Consider the following 23,063-nt stretch of genomic DNA (forward strand, 5'->3'; position numbering starts at 1 on the left):
GAAATTTATAACCAACCAACCAAACAACAACGATGAAATTCTTAGTGCACGACAACTTCAGAATGCCACACAGCTCTCAAAACAATATACTGAGACTTTAGTTATCTATTTAGCCAAGTTGTGCTCAGTGCCACAGTGTTGTCCAAATGCCACTATGATGCTGTGCCAAGCTAGCCCAAGACACTTTGCTGCCTGAGGTGAAAGACAAGAACACACCCTATTCTCCATTTAATGCACATAATTCAATATGAGGGGCACTTTTATTTCAACACTGGTGATGGAGCAATGCCCTCCACCATATTTGAAGGCAGCAGGCTAGTTTAGGGGTCACAGGGCAGGCAGTGTGGCATCCAGAGCTACGCCCCTTAAACCCTCACTGCCACAATAATTGCTAGTAACCCTTCTGGTTTCTTAGGGAGGGGGAAACCCATCAGTAACTAAAATGGTCACAGTGCAGTGTGCATACAGAAATTGTTCCTCATTTCACACTCCAGTTAGATAAACAAGGAAGTTGTTCTTAATTGTAGAAATGGGGCTCGGGAACTCACTCCCAAGTTAACTCGCTGCAGTTAATAGGGTCTTGGACAGGAGAATTCAAACCCCCAATCTGCCATTTTGGAGCGGGGAGGTTGCATCCTCGCTGGCACTAGCCAATAAAACCCCCAAAACATGGTGCTTGAGGCAGGGAAGGGGTTAGGGATAGGGGAGAAACTTGAATTAGTTTGCATTTGTAGCCAAATCTACCAATTCTACACTTTCTGAAACAATATGCAAACTGAAGCACAGCTATCCTTCAGAATTTTGCAAAAGTAGCAATAGTGTTTACAAAAATAGCAATAGGAATGCAGTGGTCTACACCACTGAGCCTCTTGGGCTTGCTGACTGTAAGGTCAGCAGTTCGAATCCCCCCGATGGGTGAGTTCCCATTGCTCTGTTCCAGTTTCTGCCAGCCTACCAGTTTGAAAGCATACCATTGTGAGTAGATAAATAGGTACCATTGCGGCGGGAAGGTAAACAGTGTTTCCATGCTCTCTAGCTTCCATCATGGTGTCCTCTTGCACCAGAAGCACTTCAGTCATGTTGGCCACATGACCCGGAAAGCTGTGGACAAACACTGGCTCCCTCAGTCTGAAAGTGGAGATAAGTGTCACACCCCATAGTTGGATTTGACTGGACTTAACTGTCCAGGTGTCCTTTACCCCCTTTTTTTTAACCTTTACAAAAATGCATAATTATTAAAGAAAATAATACAGAGGATTGCTGTGGGAAATAATGAAGGCAGTGTTTAAAGGCATATGTATTTAAGAAAAATGAAGACTCATTAAAATATAGAGGTCACCAAAGAGACATAACAGGAAGTCTCCTTCATGGAACAAAGGCACAGGACAACAAGTTCAAAACACGAAAAAGCATAATTTAGGGGAAAGTGTGCATGAAAATGAAAATACTAGTGAAAATATCATATGAAAAATACATTATATTAAGAAAATTGCTTGCAAAAATGTGAAAATTAGTCAAAAACTGCCTCTACAAATGTGTTTATTAAGAGAAATTCACACTAAAATGCTGGTGAATTTTCAGAAGGATTTTTTAAAATCGCAAATTGCTGCAAAATGGGGAGAGCCAAATGAAGATTGGAAGAATGAGAAATAGAGAGAACTGAAATTGACACATCCTTCCATCCCTAGTGGGGCTCTCTGCTGGATCCCGTGTCAACTGCTGCTGGGACCAAGAAACAGAGTAATGTGGAAAGTAGAGTCCACCCAGGTTTGGTATTTAGGCCTGTGTTTTTTAACTTATTCAGAAGATTAGTGAATGGTGGCTCAGGGGAGGGCATTCTCTCCCTATGTTGTGGAACTCTCCATAGAAGTGTGCCTGGTGCCTTCATTATATAGCCTTTGGCAAATTATGAAGATGTGCCTCTATACTCTTGCCTTTGACATATTTTTTGGACCCACTTTATTTCTGTGAATCTAAGTTGTTTTAAACTATTTTTAAGATTGTGTTTTAATTGTTGCAACCTGCCCTGGGACCTTAGAGTAAAGGGTAGGTTATTATTACTACAGTGGTATCTCGCGTTACATACGCTCCAGGTTACAGACTCTGCTAACCCAGAAATAGTACTTCAGGTTAAGAACTTTGCTTCAGGATGAGAACAGAAATCGTGCTCCGGCGGCGCGGCGGCAGTGGGAGGCCCTATTAGCTAAAGTGGTGCTTCAGATTAAGAACAGTTTCAGGTTAAGAACGGACCTCCGGAATGAATTAAGTTCTTAACCCGAGGTACCACTGAACTATTATTGTTGATAATAAATGAATGAATAATGGTATAGAGTTAGGAGTGAGGTGGTGAAGTTGCTGATGATACCAAATGGTTCAGTGTGGTTTTTGTGAAAAGCTCCAAAATATTCTCTCCTGATGGGATGAACAGTCAGTAAAATGGCAAATGCAGCTCACTGTAAGCAAGTATAAAATCATGTGCCCTGGGGCAAAAATTTTGAAATTTTGCATATACTCTCAACTGACCAGGAAAGAGATCTTGGGGTCAAAGTGGGGACTGAACCTGAATACTACTTATGGGAACTGTTCTAAACTTGTGGTTTCAGCATTTCTTAGTTCCTTTTTGCTTTAACTTCTAGTCACAAGCATAAACAAACCATTCATTACCTCAGTGCCAACAAGACCATGAGGACCACACTCAGCTGCCTTCTTCTGGGTGAGTAGGAAATTGATAGGCTAAGACATTCAACATAAGCAAGGAGAAATAGCTTACAGGCAGAGCAAATGCACTGCATGTAGAAAGTTGTTGATTCAGGCTGCATATGCCCCATATATTTAAAGGCATATTTAAAACACATTCGCCCCCAAATGGTTCTGGGCATGGTAGTTTATGCTACAATTCTCAGCACCACCAAGAAGCAAAAGTTCTCAGGATTCTTCTCTCTCTCTCTCTCTCTCTCTCTCTCTCTCTCTCTCTGCAAGGGGATGTGCTTTAAGTGTGTTATAAATGCATGGTAGTATGTATGTACAGTTAGACAGGTAAGATACTAGCGGGTGATGTGAAATACTCCTGTTTTCATCATTGTGATGCTGTAGAATGAACTGCTGTCAAGACCATTTAGCCAAAGCCTCCATCACACCCCATTTCCAACTCAAGTGGCAGACCCTGATATTCTGGGTGGTATTCAACTACTGTATTTTTTGCACCATAACACTCACTTTTTTCCTCCTAGAAAGTAGGGAGAAATGTCTGTGCATGTTATGGAGGAAATGCTACAGGTGGCATGCCTATGGATTTTCCTCCTCTAAAAACTACGTGTGTGTTATGGTCGGGTGTGTGTTATAGAGCGAAAAATACGGTAAATAAAAGCACTACTAGAAGGGTGAACAGGGGACGCCAGTGGTGCTGCGGGTTAAACCACAGAGCCTAGGACTTGCCGATCAGAATGTTGGCGGTTCAAATCCCCACAACGGGGTGAGCTTCCGTTGCTCTGTCCCTGCTCCTGCCAACCTAGCAGTTCGAAAGCACGTCAAAGTGCAAGTAGATAAATAGGTACCGCTCCGGTGGGAAGGTAAATGGTGTTTCTGTGTGCTGCTCTGGTTCACCAGAAGTGGCTTAGTCATGCTGGCCACATGACCCGGGAGCTGTACGCCAGTTCCCTTGGCCAATAAAACTAGATGAGCACTGCAACTCCAGAGTCGTCCGCGACTGGACCTAATGGTCAGGGGTCCCTTTACCTTTACCTTAACCTTACAAGGGTGAGCACTAATGCAATTGGACCTCCCCCCTCCTACCCCTCTATGCACTGCACACTGCCCCCAACTCTGCTTTGGAGGGTTGAAGAATCCTACAGAAAAGACACAGGGGGAATGGGAGGGGAGGAGGGAACATTCTGCTGCATTGGAAGAAACCCTTGCTTTGACAGAACATTGTCCTTGGTGCTATGCTGAATACAACCCTTTATAATTATGATTAAGATGGAAGCGGGGAGAGGAAAGGGACAGACACAAACCTGGAACAACCAAAAAACATTAGAGGAAATCCGTTTCTGCAAAATGTGAAGAAGTCTCCGGCATTTTAAAGATGAATGTACAGAATTTTATAAGGAAGAACTCTCTGCTTTAGACATTTGCTGCCTCAGCTGTTTCTTTTTTTAAATAAAACTCAGTATGGGGCTTTCTATCCCGGCAAACAGCTGTATTTAACACCATTTTTAAAATATTGGTCCTAGGATTTGTTATTTGTCAAGGGATTTGTCTTGGATTTGCCGTTGTGCACAACGCTGAAAGAGGTAACAAATTATTTTCTCCTGGATAATATTTGGAAAAATGTGGGAGCAATTATTGATTCAATTTTTACCATTGTTTACTATTATTTTAATGTTGTCGAAGAGGGCAATGTTCTTGGCCCCTACTGCTTCCAGGTATCCATCTATTTAAGAAATGTATTTAATCAAATGATCTATCAGCACAAGTGATGGTCTTGCAAAAGAGTACAAATTTTGGGAAAAGGTGATGAAAGAAATTTCTGAATAATAGACCTCAATCTGTGGTTTTAAAATATTTTTTATGGGTCAAATATAGTCTTAATATATAAATATATATTTTTAATTAGTAGCTACTTGTTTGACCATAGCATAGGAACTGAAAGTAATGTCAAACTGCACATGCATTGTCCTCTGTACCAGACTTTGGAATGAAAATAAAAGGGTGGAGAATTTCTGATGCATGGGTTTCACTTCAGAAGATGGCTAGCTAATTTGCAATTGCAAGATCCTGACAGAAAGTGAGATGGGGAGAATTAATATAGGCAGCAGTCAGCTTCTTAGCTGAAGCCCAGGGACAAAGGTTAATCCCCCTTTCTTTCCTTTATCTGCTGAATAGTCCATAGCGTTTATATGATGTGCACATCCTATCCTCAAATGCACTAGAACATACTTCCATGTAAACATATCTTGTTTTTTTTTAATAAAAAAGTTTCACAGACAATAAAAAGTTTCAAAATTTAAACATAGAAAGAACTACAAAAATGGAAAAATACAAAGACAAAACACATAAGAAATACACAATAGAAAACAATTAACAAAAGGAGGGAAAAGAAAAAAGGAGAAAAAACACCGAAAAGCAAAACAGAAAATTGATTAAAATTATCATGTCTTGTACTTCATTCACTAGTTTCTTCACCTCCTCACACCTCCCTTTTTGTATTCCAGTTCAGATATTTAATTCAGCAAATCCTTACCCTCTAGCATTTATCCTTACTCAAGATGTTAACCTATTATACATATAAATTTTCCAATTGTCAATCCCTGTTTACATATTCTTAAAAATCTTTTTACCAATACCCCTTATTTTCCGTCAGACATCGTTTTAACATTCCTTAATTTTACAGTATTTCTGCAAGTAGTCTTTAAATTTCTTCCAGTCTTCGTCCACCGACTCTTCTCCCTGGTCACGGATTCTGCCAGTCATTTCTGCCAATTCCATGTAGTCCATCACTTTCATCTGCCATTCTTCCAGTGTGGGTAAATCCTGTGTCTTCCAATACTTTGCAATCAGTATTCTTGCTGCTGTTGTTGCATGCATAAAGAAAGTTCTATCCTTCTTTGGCACCAATTGGCCGACTATGCCCAGGAGAAAGGCCTCTGGTTTCTTCAGGAAGGTATATTTAAATACCTTTTTCATTTCATTATAGATCATCTCCCAGAAAGCCTTAATCTTTGGGCACGTCCACCAAAGGTGAAAGAATGTACCTTCAGTTTGTTTACATTTCCAACATTTATTATCGGGCAAATGATAGATTTTTGCAAGCTTGACTGGTGTCATGTACCACCTATATACCATTTTCATAATATTCTCTCTTAGGGCATTACATCCGTAAATTTCATACCTGTGGTCCACAACTGTTCCCAGTCAGCAAACATAATATTATGTCCAACATCCTGTGCCCACTTAATCATAGCAGATTTAACTGTTTCATCTTGAGTGTTCCATTTTAACAGCAAGTTATACATTCTTGAAAGTATCTTAGTTTTAGGATCTAACAGTTCTGTTTCCAACTTAGATTTTTCCACCTGGAAGCCAATTTTCTTGTCTAAATTAAATACCTCTCTTATTTGATAGTAATGAAGCCAATCTCACACTCTATCTTTAATTTCTCAAAACTCTGCAATTTCAGTTTGTCTCCTTCTTGCTCTAAAATCTCCCAATATTTTGGCCACTTGGCCTCCATATTGAGCCTTTTTTGAGCTTTTGCCTCCATTGGTGACAACCACCTTGGGGTTTTATTTTCAAGTAAGTCTTTATATCGTATCCAGAAATTGAACAGTGCTTTTCTGACAATATGGTTTTTAAATGCCTTATGTGCTTTAACCTTGTCATACCACAAATATGCATGCCACCCAAAAACATTGTTGCAACCTTCTAAATCCAAAATGTCTGTGTTCTCAAGAAGCAGCCAGTCCTTCAACCACCAGAAAGCTGCTGATTCATAATAAAGTTTAAGGTCTGGCAGGGCAAATCCCCCTCTTTCTTTTGCATCAGTTAATATTTTAAATTTTATTCTGGGTTTCTTGCCCTGCCAGACAAATTTGGAAATGTCTCTCTGCCACTTCTTGAAACAGTCCACTTTATCCAAGATTTGTAGCGATTGAAACAAAAACAACATTCTTAGCAATACATTCATCTTAATAACAGCAATTCAGCCCAGCAAGGAAAGTTTCAGATTTGACCATATTTCTAAATCCTTTTTAATGTCCGACCAGCATTTTTCATAATTGTCCTTAAATAAGTTCCCATTTTTAGCTGTCATGTTAATCCCCAAGTATTTCACCTTCTTAACCACTGTTAAACCTGTCTCATTCTGAAACCTCTCTCTTTCAGTCATTGTTAAGTTTTTCTCAAGAACTTTGGTTTTTAACTTATTCAACTTAAATCCTGCCACATGACCAAACTCTTGGATCAGTTCTAATACTCTTTTAGTGCTAGATTCTGGCTCCTGTAGTGTCAGTACTAGGTCATCTCATGTAAACATATCTTGTTCGTGGGACTCTGCTTCTTTAAAAAAATGTTAACAATTTCTGCTTCTTTGTAGGATCAGGTGGTCCACGACAATGGCGATTAGATGAAATTTTGAAGCATTATGATATAGGTATGTTTTGGACCATGTCTGCATCTATAGCACCTGTAAATCCCATGCTGGAGAAATTGAAAGAAAGGGTCACAATGCACATTGCTCAATGGAGCCTGACATGGAACAACACAGCATTTGCACTTGTTATGAATCAGGGTGTAAATGTTATACGAAGCATGTACAAACAACCCCACCACACAGTAGAATTTGCCAAAAACATGTAGACCATTGGCATGCATTTGATTGTCACAGTATGTACGCATTAAACCATGACAGAATCAACTTTAAAGTTAATACAACAGCCTAAAGGATAGCGACCTGGGTGGCAGTGCAAGCCTTGCCTCACCTTGTATCAGACTGATTTAACTGACCAATTGTGTTGCAAATAACTCGGTTCTGCCCCCTCCCCCAACATAAAGCTTGTCCCTCTAACATTAAGCCTGCCCCCCCAATAAATCCTGGCTATGCCCTTGGCTGCCACCATGTTATGCTTGCTGGTAAAATAATGTAAAGCCCTGACCCTCTCAGAGACAATCAAGCCAGTATAAAATGGAGAGGGTTTGAAAATATTGCATAGCTAGCTGGTTGCAGTTCTTTCTAAAAGTATTTTGCATGAAAATCAGTGAGCTCATACTGTTTATATACTTGTCATTGTGCTAGTTAGTATTGCTAAGTAACGCTGCTTATATACTTGCAGATTAAATATTTGCTCCTTGTCCACTTCTTCCTCGGGTGGCGCTGTGGTCTAAACCACAGAGCCCAGGGCTTGCCAATCAGAAGGTCGGTGGTTCAAATCCCCGTGACAGGGTGAGCTCCCGTTGCTCTGTCCCTGCTCCTGCCAACCTAGCAGTTCGAAAGCACGTCTAAGTGCAAGCAGATTAAAATGTACCACTCCAGGAGGAAGGTAAACAGTGTTTCCGTGTGCTGCTCTGGTTTCACCAGAAGCGGCTTAGTCATGCTGGCCACGTGACCTGGAAAAACTGTCTGCGGACAAACGTCGGCTCCCTCAGTCAGTAAAGCGAGATGAGCGCCGCAACCCCAGAGTTGTCCGCGACTGGGCTTAATGGTTGGGGGTCACCTTTACCCACATCTTCCTAAGACCAACCAGTTCTTCTCTGCCCTCAGTGCAGGAGGGCACAGCTTGTCTGTGGAATACCATTTTTATCTTTTCCTCTGTTTAGTTTATGTGGATGATGAAGACAGCATTACCAGTGACAATGACACATCCGTAGACTGTGGTCCTAATTCTGTTTCACATAATAAATCCAGCTGTGTCTGTGAAGAAGGATACAGGGAAATGACAACTTTGGGAACCAATCACACCAGTTGTGAGAGTAAGTGTGTTAATTCTCAGATCCTTTAAATGGCATCTACTTGAGCTGCACAGTGATGAAATTTGATATTCAGTCATTGCTAATGTCATAACCAATGGCAATACGCCATTATTTTTCTGTCAATGTTAAACTGTTTCTCAGAGGGTTTTAATTGTCCTTGTTTCAATTGACTTCTTTATTGTATGTTTTAATAAATGACGTTTCATTCCTCTCTTATTGAATTGCTATTGTGTATTATAATGACGAATGAATGTCCTAATTGATTCTATAGTTGTAAACTGCTTACAAGCCATTCTGGAATGCAAGAAGTATATAAGTTAATAAATAACACTGGGGTTTTAGCCATCCCAAAGGGTAGAAAGTATTTCTTTATTATCAATAAAATCCTAATTCTGTAGGTGGAAAGATGGTGCAGCTGTCAGGATCAGAAGCTGAAGCTCTTTAGGCACAGATATCAGCAGAGGATTGCTGAAAAACCTGGTGGGTTGAGGTTGGGGGCTACAATATATGCTTCACACATAGCAGTCTTCTCTTACACTTATAAGCTTAAATGATTATTATACAAAAGCAATCCATGCTAAAAGTCTTTAGTATTTAGAAACCTGAACTCATTTAGACCCCAGTTCAGTACATTCAGAAATAACTAGAAGATATAATTTTTGATCATAACAAATGGTGGCACAATCTGTTATCTCCACACACATAACAAGCACACAAATCGTACAAGTTTACATGGAGCCCATGCATTGCATGTTAGTTGTACATTATGTTTTCTTTACAGAAATTCCCTACCACTGCCAACCAGATATTGTAAGACAAAATGATGGTCTAGGGGTGTGTTTCAATGCAACAAAACCAGAGGTATGTGCGTTGTGATATGTGTGAAATTAACACAGTTCTGTAAATCTGATATGCTTAACCTTACTGGGTTGGCTGGTATGCTAACACTGTCAATGTTTCTTCTTTGAAATGCAAATGGTGATTCTCCCCACTAGAACAGTAGTGCTAAATGCAAATTAGATGTTTTCATTGTTAGCTAAGTCACTCTCATTCTCCAAATCTGTTGAAAATTGAGGGAACTGGAGAGAAGGAGGTAATTGGACAAGGAAAATGCTTGATTCATGTTCTACTCACTCCTTTACTTTATGGATAAAGGACATTTAAAAAATGTTGAAGTGATTCCTTCCCATCTTCTGGAAATTTGTTTCTTCAGTTGGGCAGGTGGGTGGGGGAAACCATTTTCAACTGATTAGAAAAATAATTATTGGAACACATAATAAAAATCCTGTGCTAAGCATGTGTGGGAGGCAACCTGCTTATGGTTTCTATATGTGGTGCTAATTACTTTATATATCCTTGATATTCATAGAGTGTATATATAGAGTGCATATATAGTATATATAGTGTATATATAGTATGCAGGTTTTGGTGTCTTCGGGTGTCTTCCCGTGTAAGAGTCGGGGTGTCTGGGCGACGTTTCGACGAGGTCTCACTCGTCATCTTCAGGCTGGTGCTTTCGGCTTCTTGTTACTGGAACAGAGCAGAATCTGGTGTTTGAGTTCCTATAAATACTGTTGAGGGGTGTGGTGTATAGCCTCCAACGTTCTGGGCAGAGAGGAAGTTCCTAGATTAGTGTGCCTTTTCTTCTTTTGTTCCTTAATTACTTGAGGGATATCTTGAGTGATTTCATGAGTGATATTCTGAATACCACTGGGTGGGTCATTAAGTGTAGATTAGTTGCTAAAGCTTTCGTGTCTTGACCTCTTGAGCTTGTGAAGAGTTTTTCTGAGAAGATGGCTGTGCTGCATTTAGTTGTGCTCTGGCTTGGCTTCGTGTATAGGGGCGAGCTGTGGTTTTGTGCCTTGTGCCAGCCAGATCTGTGTAGGGATTGCAGGGGGGTGCAGCATCCGGAGGTGCCACTATAGTTTGGCTACTGGATGGAGTCTGTAATATGTCTGTGGAGAGGGTCTGGGTTTGGGTCTGGTGTGGTTGATTGGTGACGGTGTTCTGTGTGCCTCTGGTTCTGGTGTCGGTTTTTGTGGGGAGGGCTAATTTCCAGATGTCTGGCAGGCGGGACGTGTCGTCACGCTTGTTCATGTTGTGAGGGTGTTTCTCTATCTCGATGGCTTCCATGATTATTCTCTTGTGGTGATGTTCCATGTTAAAGAGCAATTTGGAATCTGCAAAATTAATTTCGTGTCCTGTTTCTTTCATGTGTTGGAAAAGAGAGGAAGTTTTTTCTTCTTTTTTGACGGCATTCTTGTGTTCTGCGATACGTGCATTTATTCGTCTGTTTGTTTGTCCAATGTACGTGGCTGGGCAGACTTTGCAGGGTATTTCATAGACCCCTTGGTTTTCCAGCTGGATTTTGTCTTTTGGGTTTCTGAGGATATTGGCTATTTTTTGGTTGGTGCAGAAGGCTGTTTTGATATTGTGTTTATGGAGGATTTTGCTAATTTTGTCTGTAGTGCCCTTGATATAAGGAAGGAGGGCCATGCCATTGTTTTCTTCTGTGTCTTGGTTTTTTGGGGGTGTTTCTTTTTGGATTAGCTTCGTAACCCTGTTTTTCTGGTATCCATTGGCGATTAACACATTTGAGAGATTCTGTAACTCAGTTGTCAAGTGGTCTTTGTCAGCCAGGCGTTTGGTTCTGGAGATGAGAGTCTTGGCTACGGAGTTTATTTGTGCAGGGTGGTGGTGTGATTGTGCATGTAAGTAGCGGTTGGTGTGTGTTTTTTTCCGGTAGATAGTGTGTCCTAGAGAGCCATCAGGTTTTTTGTAGATTAGGACGTCAAGGACACACTATCTACCGGAAAAAAACACAATGGATACCAGAAAAACAGGGTTACGAAGCTAATCCAAAAAGAAACACCCCCCAAAAACCAAGACACAGAAGAAAACAATGGCATGGCCCTCCTTCCTTATATCAAGGGCACTACAGACAAAATTAGCAAAATCCTCCATAAACACAATATCAAAACAGCCTTCTGCACCAACCAAAAAATAGCCAATATCCTCAGAAACCCAAAAGACAAAATCCAGCTGGAAAACCAAGGGGTCTATGAAATACCCTGCAAAGTCTGCCCAGCCACGTACATTGGACAAACAAACAGACGAATAAATGCACGTATCGCAGAACACAAGAATGCCGTCAAAAAAGAAGAAAAAACTTCCTCTCTTTTCCAACACATGAAAGAAACAGGACACGAAATTAATTTTGCAGATTCCAAATTGCTCTTTAACATGGAACATCACCACAAGAGAATAATCATGGAAGCCATCGAGATAGAGAAACACCCTCACAACATGAACAAGCGTGACGACACGTCCCGCCTGCCAGACATCTGGAAATTAGCCCTCCCCACAAAAACCGACACCAGAACCAGAGGCACACAGAACACCGTCACCAATCAACCACACCAGACCCAAACCCAGACCCTCTCCACAGACATATTACAGACTCCATCCAGTAGCCAAACTATAGTGGCACCTCCGGATGCTGCACCCCCCTGCAATCCCTACACAGATCTGGCTGGCACAAGGCACAAAACCACAGCTCGCCCCTATACACGAAGCCAAGCCAGAGCACAACTAAATGCAGCACAGCCATCTTCTCAGAAAAACTCTTCACAAGCTCAAGAGGTCAAGACACGAAAGCTTTAGCAACTAATCTACACTTAATGACCCACCCAGTGGTATTCAGAACATCACTCATGAAATCACTCAAGATATCCCTCAAGTAATTAAGGAACAAAAGAAGAAAAGGCACACTAATCTAGGAACTTCCTCTCTGCCCAGAACGTTGGAGGCTATACACCACACCCCTCAACAGTATTTATAGGAACTCAAACACCAGATTCTGCTCTGTTCCAGTAACAAGAAGCCGAAAGCACCAGCCTGAAGATGACGAGTGAGACCTCGTCGAAACGTCGCCCAGACACCCCGACTCTTACACGGGAAGACACCCGAAGACACCAAAACCTGCATTCCTGTACCCGTGAAAATCTACGAAAGCATATATATAGTATATATATAGTATATAATACTATATATATAGTATTTTGTATTGCTCATTGTTTTAAAGTTTACTGGTTGTAAAATGCTTTTGTTGTATTCTATCTTTGAGACTTTTATGTTCGTCACTAATAAATGTAATAAAAGTTATTATTCTTATGTTCCAGACCTCACTCTGATGTTAAAGACAGGGTGTGTTAAGAAAGGGGTTGGGGGAGGGTTGTGAAAGAACCACTGTTTTTGTGAAGAGCTGCTGGAAGGAAAGGGAGGAAACTGAAATAGGTCTTATCTGCCCAACATCTCTGTGAAATAAGTTTGGCTGAGAGATAATGGGCAGATCCACCCCATACATTTACAACATATTCAATGGACAATAATCAACACGACTTCCTTCATAAAATCCTGGGGACTGTAGTTTCTTCAGAATTCTGCAAATTGTAGCCCTGGGAGGGGGGAACTACAATTCCTAGAATCCTTTGGGGGAAGTAATTTGCCTTAAATGCACAACTGATCTGCCTGGCAACATGGCCAAAGTTCTCCTAGTGAGCGTCAGAGCTAAGAGGGGATTTGAATCTGGGTGTCTCTAATCCTAGTGCAACCATTATAACCACTATTTGGCCCAGCAAAATATTTTCTGCTCATGCCTGGGGCAATATCAGACCATTTGACTTAACCCAGCCTATACTACTTTTTTGGGGTATTTCATGGTGTTTCCTTGTCAGCTGATCTCTGCCAACACACATTTCTTCTCTTCTCTTAGAATTACTTCAGTCATAACAACAGTTTCTACTGCTCAGTGGTAGGGACAGCCTTCAATGTTTTTTTATCCTTCTGTGAAAATGGCAGTGTGATACCAACTTCCTTGCAGGTAAGGCTTCCCAAGAACTGAGGCAACATTTGGCCACAGCATCTCCTTCCTGAGAAGTTCTGTGCCTTCCTGTTTGCAAGACTGTGTGGTTTCCTACTGTGGTCAGTGAAAGATGGGTGGATCTATGACAGTTTACACAGACAAGGCTTTCAATGTTCAAAACTGTTTAATTTCAAACAAATAAAAATATTGAGATCATGTGGCCCTTCAGATGTTATTGGACCAGAACTCCTACCATCCTTACCCATTATCCATGGGAGAAGAATATAGAAAGAAAGATAATATTTTTTGGTCTTGAAGTGGTCTATGTAGTTGATATTAAATTGTAAATTTTGTTGTTGTTTCACAATTAAAGAACAGACAGACAGGTAGATATTTTCTTTTGCTCTAGGATAATGTACACCCATTGAGCCGTACAAAATCTACTGTGCTGTGTACATATTCTGAGAATTCATTCATTTATTTATTGAATTTTTATACCACCCTATACCTGGAGGTTTCAGGGCGGTTCACAAAAAAGATCACAATATATGAAAATAAAAACAATAATCCAATAACACTCCCCTCCCCAAAGAGTCACATTTTAAATTTCAGACAAAGTTAAAAAGTTAAAAAGGTTAAAAAGTAATGTTTTTGCCTGGTGCCTAAATTTCAGCCAAATTTCAGCCAAAGGCCTGGTTAAAAAGGAATGTTTTTGCCTGGTGCCTAAAAGTGTATAATTAAGGCACCAGGCGAACTTTCCCGGGGAGAGCATTCCACAAACGAGGAGCCACTGCAGAGAAGGCCTGTTCTCATGTAGCTACCCTCCTGCCTCTCTTGAAGAACTGATTGTAAGAAGGCAAGCAAGGTTTTAAATTGTCATGTGGTTTCTTGGCTTCTTGTAATGCTGCAGGACACAGTGGGCTCCGTTGACAAACTTCTTGTCAGCAGTTCGCTACAGAGTATTGAAACAAATGAGGAGCGTGTATCAGCTGTGACATTGGTTTTGGACGGACTGGCCTCAGCTGCAGTTGCAAAAGCTATTGCATCTCCAGAGCACCAATCTCAGACTGTGGTTACTAACTCAATAGGTAAGGAGAATTGCCCATGGAGTTTTCTTGGCAGGGATACTGGAGTGGCTTGTCGTTTCCTGCTCCAAGTGGATCACGTTTAGTCAAAACTCTCCACTATGACCTGTCCATCTTGGGTGGCCCTACACGGCATAGCTCATAGTTTCTCTGAGTTGTTCAAGCCCCTTCGCCACGACAAGGCAATGATCCAACTACCACACAATTGCACTCATTTCACATGCTAGCAAGGTTATGCTTAAAATTCTACAAGGTAGGCTTAAGCAGTATGTGGACCGAGAACTCCCAGAATTGCAAGCTGGATTTTGAAGGGGCAGAGGAACCAGAGATAACCAAATTGCAAACATGCGTTGGATTATGGAGGAAGCTAGAGAGTTCCAGAAAGACATCTACTTCTGTTTCATTGACTATGCAAAAGCATTTGACTGTGTTGACCACAGCAAACTATGGCAAGTTCTTAAAGAAATGGGAGTGCCTGATCACCTCATCTGTCCACTGAGAAATCTCTATGTGGGACAAGAAGCTACAGTTAGAACTGGAAATGGAACAATTGATTGGTTCAAAATTGGGAAAGGAGTACGACAAGGCTGTATATTGTCTCCCTGCTTATTTAAGGCTGGACTGGATGAATCCCAAACCAGAATTAAGATTGCCAGAAGAAATATCAACAACCTCAGATATGCAGATGACATAGCCTAATAATAATAATAATAATAATAATAATAATAATAATAATAATTTATTTGTACCCCGCCCATCTGGCTGGGTTTCCCCAGCCACTCTGGGTGGCTTCCATAGAAACCAAAAAACACTAAAATATCATACATTAAAAACTTCCCTTGATGGCAGAAAGTGAGGAGGAATGAAAGAACCTTTTAATGAAGGTGAAAGATGAGAGCGCAAAATATGGTCTGAAGCTCAACATCAAAAAAACTAAGCTCATGGCCTCATGGCCACTGATCCCATCACCTCCTGGCAAAAAGAAGGGGAGGAAATGGAGGCAATGAGAGATTTTACTTTATTGGGTTCCATGATCACTGCATATGGTGACAGCTGTCATGAAATTAAAAGATGCCTGCTTCTTGGGAGAAAAGCAATGACAAACCTAGACAGCATCTTAAAAAAGCAGAGACATCACCTTGCCGACAAAGGTCTGTATTGTTAAAGCTATGGTTTCCCCAGTAGTGATGTATGGAAGTGAAAGCTGGACCATAAGGAAGGCTGATCGCCGAAGAATTGATGCTTTTGAATTATGGTGCTGGAGGAGACTCTTGAGAGTCCCACGGACTGCAAGAAGATCAAGCCTATCCATTCTGAAGGCAATCAGCCCTGAGTGCTCACTGGAAGGACAGATCCTAAAGCTGAGGCTCCAATACTTTGGCCACCTCATGAGAAGAGAAGACTCCCTGAAAAGACCCTGATGCTGGGAAAGTTGGAGGGCACAAGGAGAAGGGGACGACAGAGGATGAGATGGTTGGACAGTGTTCTGGAAGCTACCAACATGAGTTTGATCAAGCTGCGGGAGGCAGTGGAAGACAGGAGTGCCTGGCGTGCTCTGGTCCATGGAGTCACGAAGAGTCGGACATGACTAAAAGACTAAACAACAACAGAGATTTAAGAGGGCTTTCAAAGCAGCAGCAGCAGCAGCAGGAGAAATGTTTTGTTTGTCTTCATTTTATATTGCTGAAACCCAGTGGATAAAATTCTGCTTCTCCTTTCCTTCCTTCCTTCTGTTTCCTTGTATTTCTGTTGTGATGCTAACAGAAAGCCATGATTGGGGATTTTTTACCAACTATATTGGAAGGTTGAGAAGGAAGGCTTGGAGATTTTGAGAGATTTGTCACACATAGGGATGGAAGAGAATTCTGTTTGGTCTGCACTTTAAACAGAACATACATGATTTGCAATTAACAGACGTATACATTGAGTGGAACACAGGTAAAAACTCCCCTGCATACAAAGGGGGTTGGGGGATGAGTACAAAATGTGTATATTAGGAGAAAATGGATGAAACTACACAAACATTTTTCTTCTTCTTAAAAAAAGTGCAGTAAATGGGATGGAACAGACTTATTATTGAATGCATGTGAAACCGACTTTAATGGAAATAAGCTGATCCATACACCCCTAGTCATTCATAGTGATGGGTGAGCTCTCAATGGCTAGATCAGGAATGAGCTAGGCTTTTTGTGAACTTTCATGGTTAGTGTTTGGAAAAGTCAGTATTTCATGGTTTGTGTTTCATGACATGTGTGCTCCTGCCTTCATGTATGTTGTTGCGGTCCCTTCTGGGATTTGCTTTTTCATTGTCCCACAAACACATAGTTAGTCATCATGATGTGTATCTAAGAACCCATGTCCCTTCTTTGCTTGTTGTAGTGATCCAAACCCACATAATCAGTGAAGAGGTTATTTCAAAAAATGAAGCTCTGCATTTAGAGGCTCAGGAAGACCAAATGACCATTGATCCCAGAGCAGTGATTGACAGGATCACCCAAGGTATGCTTTCTGCTCATTCCTCAGATAACACTTGTTCAAGATAAAAAATAACCACTTATCACAGTGCTTCTAAATCCCTTAGAAAAGTACCTTGAATATTCTCTTTCTTCAGGCACACCAAACTTTTTACTATCTTTACCATGTGCTTTTAACTAGTTTCATTGACTGTCAGCATCAATTTGACCTGTATTTCTCAGCAGTAAAAAAGTGCAACCTAATTGTACATATTTGAGAAGGAGGTCCAGTCTTCAGGTACAAACCACTGGCCCTGGCTGGGAAATGAGAATCTGGGACTTGTGGCAGGACAACTAGAAAAAATGACTCCCTATCCCTTGTGGCTGGCATCAGGATGTGGTGTCCCTGTGCAGGGACAAACAGTGCATTGTGAAGACAGCAGCATGAGAAATTTATATGTGTGGAATTGCCTAAGGGACAGTCAGATTCTTACTTCTGCAACACACTATTCTACCAAAGAAAAGTACATGTGTGTATACCGAGGCAATCTTTGGTATGTGACATGTATTTTCACTATTCTGCCTCCAACATTCCTTCTGTCTCTTGCAGGTCCTGTTGCTGTGGCCTTTATGTCATACAGTGGACTGGGATCACCCCTGAGTGGGATTCTTCTGCAGGATGAGACTCAGCAGAGCAGGGGAATTCTGGGAGAAATCTTCCGCATGAACTCCAGGATGCTAAGCGTTTCCACCAGCCTCTGGATGAGGAATATTTCCAGCCCTGTCAACCTCACCTTTCGTCACCTTGAGGTGTGTAAATGAACAGTGGCGTAGCGTGGGGGGTGCAGGGGGGGCCAGCCGCACCGGGCGCAACACCTGGGGGTTAGGGTTAGGGGGCGCAAATCCACGAGTTAGGGGGCGCAAATCCATGGCTTGGGGGGCGCAAATTACTTGCCTTGCCCCGGGTGCTGACAACCCACGCTACGCCACTGTAAATGAATTCTGCAGAGGAGATCAGGGAAGTGTTTTTTCTGTTCATATTGTGAATATCTATTAAGATGTGAGAGAGACCCCTCCCCCTATGTCAAGGAAAATGTAGAGCTGGGCCAAGACCCTCAGCTGAACTCCCTGTATTCATCCAAGCTTTGTTCCCTGACACTCAGATTCACACGCAGGTATCCTAGTTTATCAGAAATGTTGTCATAGACATAGTTCCTTCTGCTTGTCATGTATTCTTTACCTGTTAATCTTACTTTGCGGCTCCTATTCTTTGCATCAGAAAGACGCATAACTTTCAGTGGACTTTCTCCAGATCTTCCTCCAACCCTTCCCCTTTCTTACAGAATAAAGTTCCCCAGGAAAAAGCGGTTTGTGTCCACTGGGACTCTGCAAGCAGAAGTGGTGCCTGGTCCCCTGAGGGCTGCCAGCTCCTCCAGTCTAACAGCACTCATTCAGAATGCAGCTGTCAGTACCTGTCTAACTTTGCTGTGCTGATGGCCCCCACTCCCAAGCAGGTAAGTCAGCCTTAGGTCCAGCAATGTCTGAGTTCCCTGTTGGAGGAAAGAGTGAAACACCAGACCCTAAGTTACCACCAATCCATTAATTTTGGGTCTTGTTATAGTATTTCATGGATTAGATAGTGTGAGGCTACTCCAGAGTTAGTGGTGGAGAAACACGTTCATAGAATACTTCTTAAAACTGCTGCAGGTTTCTTTGTCATCATTAATGGTTAAAAGGGCAATTCGGACACCTGATGTCCAAACTGGTGAGGGGGTGGAATCAGGCTGAGGTGCTGCACACCAACTTTTTATTGTATTTAAGGCATAACTATTAGGTTTATTATATATATACACACATATACACATATTACATTTCAGCAAGATGCTCAGCATCACTTTAATTTTCCTTATGGAATCACTGGAGCTTGTGGAAGCTGAGGATTTTGTGGAATCAAAATCTGTTAGATGCAGTGTAAAAAAACCACATGTTTATCAAAAGTCAGTTTTTGGTTCTGAGAGCCACTGTCCTGTGTTACAGGGAGCTCTGATCCTCTCCATTATCAGCTACATTGGACTCATCATCTCGCTCATCTGCCTCTTCCTGTCCATTGTTACCTTTCTCTTTTGCCGCTCCGTCCAAAACAGCAGCACTTTCATCCACCTGCAGCTGAGTTTGTGCCTCTTCTTTGCGGACCTCATCTTCTTAATCGGAATTGACAAAACATACAACAAGGTATTTTGGCACATCCTTGGAGGATATGGCAGAGACTTGATAACTGCTCACTACCCCATCCAGTCATGCACTCTGATCCAAAGCAGTACAGGAATCTAGTACTGAGTACTGACAAAAGGGCGCCTTTGATTTCCATTCCAGATCCTGTGCTCGGTCATAGCTGGGGCACTGCAGTACCTCTTCCTGGCCTGTTTTGTGTGGATGTTCTTGGAAGGTGTGAACCTCTTCATCATCGTCAAGAACCTGAAAGTGGCAAATTACGGCGGTACCAGCAAGTGCATGAAGATATCCATGTACCTCTGTGGCTATGGGCTCCCTGTCATGATAGTTGGCATTTCTGCAGCAATTTCACCCGGGTCCTATGGGACCCATTATCAGTAAGTGTCTGTTTTAGAATATAGGGAGGCAGGGAGATCTGCAAAGGTCATCCTTTGAAGTCCTCTGTTTAAAATAATTGGATTGCCCATGTAACTAGTGCACCTCAATCTTGAATGTATTTACTGATGGATTTTATTATCACTCTACAGACCCAGGTTTGTGGGCTAACAGACACAAAGACCAGCTAAGGTTTTCCAAGCCCTTTCCACACACCCCAACACAATAAGGAAGTGGTAACTGTGATCTTAGTTAGAACGACACTGGGCAGATGTGGATCCCACCTCCCCTGCAATCGCTGGATCCTCTTCCATCTATATTCAAATGGACATACTGGGCATTAGACATAAAACAGAATCAATCTGCATTGAGTTTCTATTTTCAGAATGAAACTACATTTATGAAAAAGTGTTTTTGAGGGGTATGTAGTGAGGAATAGTTCCAGACTGTGTGGACTAGGTAGGGAAAAACAAACAAACAAGCTGAGTGAACACTGAATGTAGACTATATAATGTTGTGTACATGTAGCCGTGTTTTCAGGTGTAACTGCAGTTTTGGTGCTTGTGGGTTTTCCAAAAGTTATGTTGATGGTATTTCTTTTTCCTTAGCTGCTGGCTTAACCATGAGAAAGGTTTTATCTGGAGCTTCCTGGGACCCGTCTGTGCCATAATCGTGGTCAGTAAAAATAGCTCTCATTCTCTAAAAATAACAGGAAAATGGGGCAAAAACACAAGAAAACACAGACTGCTTGTTGAACATCTCCCTGCTTTATAACTGCTAAAGGAAAGGAAATCTTTTATGGGCTGAGGGGCAGAATTCATAATTCTTGTTGTCAGCCAGATCTAGGCCAGGTCTTTGGCTTCATCTAATACTTGAAAGGAGTCCTGAGAGTTACTTCTATATTTGCCCTCATGTCTTCAGTTTAATTAGTTATCAATAATGTGCAATAGCTCGGTTTTACTACACTGATATGGGCTAGAAATAATTTTGCAATGTCACTAGAAACATTTTCAAACTGATAGTGAATCTGCATCACTCATCTAGAAACTGGATATGAATAAAGTGACTTCCAGAGAGTTTGTTCATTGAAATGTCATCCTGATTGGTTTTCACAATATTTGCGGGCAGGTTATACAATGACCCAGTTTATTATTTCTGCTTAGTTCATGGTGCAGTTACATGAGTTACCAGTATATTGCCCCATAATTTTCTTTCCTGCAAAAGGTCTGGTGTGTGTGTGAATGTGTGTGTGTGTGTGTTTTACAAGTGTGTTTATTGCACATAAGCACCAAATTTGTTTTCATTGCCCAACATAAATTTACTGCTTTGCAACTGAATCCCACTCACAAAATGCAACAGTCCTAAGAATTATGCTTCACATTTTCCAGTGGAGCACTTTTTATCCTTTCTCAAATTATTTTTCTTTTTCGCAGATCAACATAATTTTTTTCTGCCTTATTCTGATGATCTTGCATAAGAAACTTGCATCTCTCAATTCTGAGATCACTACCCTCAGAAATACCAGGTAAGATAAACCACATAGTAGTGCAAAATCCAGCTCCCCAGTTTTAAGTGGTGATTTTAAAAACTGGACTTGGTGATTGGCACCTGAGTTACTGGAACACTTCAGACATTATAGCAAATCTTAACTGCTTTTCATCGCTACCCACAACTTTTCCAAGTCCTCTCCTGTCTTATGAAGCTTTGGTTTCCTTCTATTAAACATGAGTGAAGAACATGTACTTTCAAGGACAGCCACTGAGAAAGAGAGGGTTGTCTGGGATTCGTTCAGATAATACAACTTCTCAGTACTCCACGCTGTTGCCTTCCTCTTTTGTAGGTCACTGACATTTAAGGCAATGGCCCATGTTTTCATCCTTGGTGTGACTTGGTGTCTAGGCCTCTTTCAGTTTGGCCCTCTGGCTGAGGTAATGGCATACCTGTTCACAATCACCAACAGTGTGCAAGGATTCTTCATCTTCCTGGTGCATTGCTTGCTGAACAAGAAGGTAATGTATGGAACAAGAGAGGGTAGCACTTAGAGGAAGCAATATCAAATAAAATGTGGGGCAATAGGATACAAGGGTCATTTAAATTCTACTCAATATTGATCCAGAGCAGATTCCAACATATAGTTAGCGGAGTAAAAACTTAGACCAGAGGCAATGAATATTTCATCCAGCAGAGCTTTACTGCTATTGAAGGCAAATGAGCATAATGGTCTCAAATCCAATACATCCAGGATTGGCACTGTCCATAAGAAATCCAGTTGCAGCAGACTTAACTTAAATTTACAGTACTTATAATAAGTCTTAAACTTAACACTAACCCACAGAACACCACACCAGATGGAAAAGAGATAGAAAGAGAAAGTAAGTGGCCCTACTATTATAGTCAGCCTGATCTTGACAGAAAGAGATAACAGAACCAGTTTAAACCAGCTGTACTCAACTTCTCAAACATCATGAAGTTTCTTTCACACAGAGAAGCTTCCAGAATCCTCTTGAGCTAAGTAGAATAGTTTCTGTACTAAGAAATGTAAATTGACAACAAGATATAACTTAGTGCAAATTTTCAAGGCTGACTCCTGGTTTGTGGACCGTTGAACAAGGGATAATTTTGTTCCTTGCTCCCTGCAATACTCACTCCAAAGAAACAGAATTAGATTTAGTGTTTTTATGGGGAGACTAGAAATCTCTTCCTAGTAGCCTTGTATTTTGAATCCTCAGGTAAGAGAAACATACGGGCGTTTGATTTCTTGCAAGAAAGATATCAAGCCTCCTGATTCTGACATGACGATGACTTCTCTCCCCATCACCAATCCCATGGTAAGAAAGGTGCCTAATCCAGATATTTTAGCAATTATAATATGGTTACCCTTGCTTCCGCCATGTATTCATGGCATTCCATAGGATATCTCCACATTTAGGGGGCAGATATGCTTCTCCAGCACATGCCATCCTCCTAGTAGAAACATAACCTCTTCACAGATTGTAGCTGGGAGAAGTTACCTGGGCCATCATCTGGGTATCATATGCCTGGCTAGAAAGAGTAATGCTGGTGCAGGTTCTGAGATGTCTATGATTTCTGTACCTGTCAGTGTCCCCCTGGTAAGACAGATGCATGATCCAGACATTTTCTCTAACCAGCAGTGATATGGTTAACCTTACATCTCTCAGCGCCTAATATTCACAGAATTTCACATTCTTAGGACATCTGCCCTTTATAGGTGACGGATTTGCTTCTCCAATACATTTGTTCCTCCTACTATGAAATACCATCTATTCACAGATAGCTGAGCTGTTGTGGGATTATTATATACCTGGCCAGAAAGAGCAATGCTGGTATAGGCTCTGCATGATGTTGTACCTTCATTTCTGGGAGTTTTTTCCCCCACCTTTCTGGTTCAGCAGTAAATTGCTGAGTCAGGTGAAACCTCAGTGCAACCTCGATGAACTCTAGAGAGCAATCAGAGCTCTGCCTGTAATAAAAAACATCACTTTGACCTGTGCTGTGCTGGACATTTTGAAACTTTCTTTTTCAACCATTCATTGCATGAGAATGAAAGACTCCCAAAATATCATGGGGGTG

The 23,063-nt window shown here is 41.4% G+C and overlaps 1 protein-coding gene across 2 annotated transcripts in view; it reads left to right on the plus strand.

Annotated features, from left to right (window-relative positions):
* The window catches only part of LOC309535390 (adhesion G protein-coupled receptor E3-like), a 31,653-nt gene that overhangs the window by 7,270 nt on the left and 1,320 nt on the right, over window positions 1-23,063 (plus strand). For both annotated transcript variants that reach the window (XM_082228428.1, XM_082228427.1), the window contains exons 4-19: window positions 2,637-2,713; window positions 4,230-4,289; window positions 7,091-7,147; window positions 8,311-8,463; window positions 9,245-9,324; window positions 13,238-13,345; window positions 14,238-14,415; window positions 16,792-16,911; window positions 17,476-17,675; window positions 18,209-18,379; window positions 18,903-19,097; window positions 19,239-19,474; window positions 20,081-20,147; window positions 20,906-20,997; window positions 21,313-21,481; window positions 22,202-22,300. In XM_082228428.1, coding sequence (XP_082084554.1) covers window positions 2,683-2,713; window positions 4,230-4,289; window positions 7,091-7,147; window positions 8,311-8,463; window positions 9,245-9,324; window positions 13,238-13,345; window positions 14,238-14,415; window positions 16,792-16,911; window positions 17,476-17,675; window positions 18,209-18,379; window positions 18,903-19,097; window positions 19,239-19,474; window positions 20,081-20,147; window positions 20,906-20,997; window positions 21,313-21,481; window positions 22,202-22,300 — 2,016 coding nt within the window. In that variant the 5' untranslated portion in view covers window positions 2,637-2,682. The remainder of the gene's footprint in view (window positions 1-2,636; window positions 2,714-4,229; window positions 4,290-7,090; window positions 7,148-8,310; window positions 8,464-9,244; window positions 9,325-13,237; window positions 13,346-14,237; window positions 14,416-16,791; window positions 16,912-17,475; window positions 17,676-18,208; window positions 18,380-18,902; window positions 19,098-19,238; window positions 19,475-20,080; window positions 20,148-20,905; window positions 20,998-21,312; window positions 21,482-22,201; window positions 22,301-23,063) is intronic.

The sequence above is a fragment of the Podarcis vaucheri genome, assembly GCF_965113315.1.
Source record: "Podarcis vaucheri genome assembly, chromosome: 6".
Lineage (NCBI taxonomy): Eukaryota > Metazoa > Chordata > Lepidosauria > Squamata > Lacertidae > Podarcis > Podarcis vaucheri.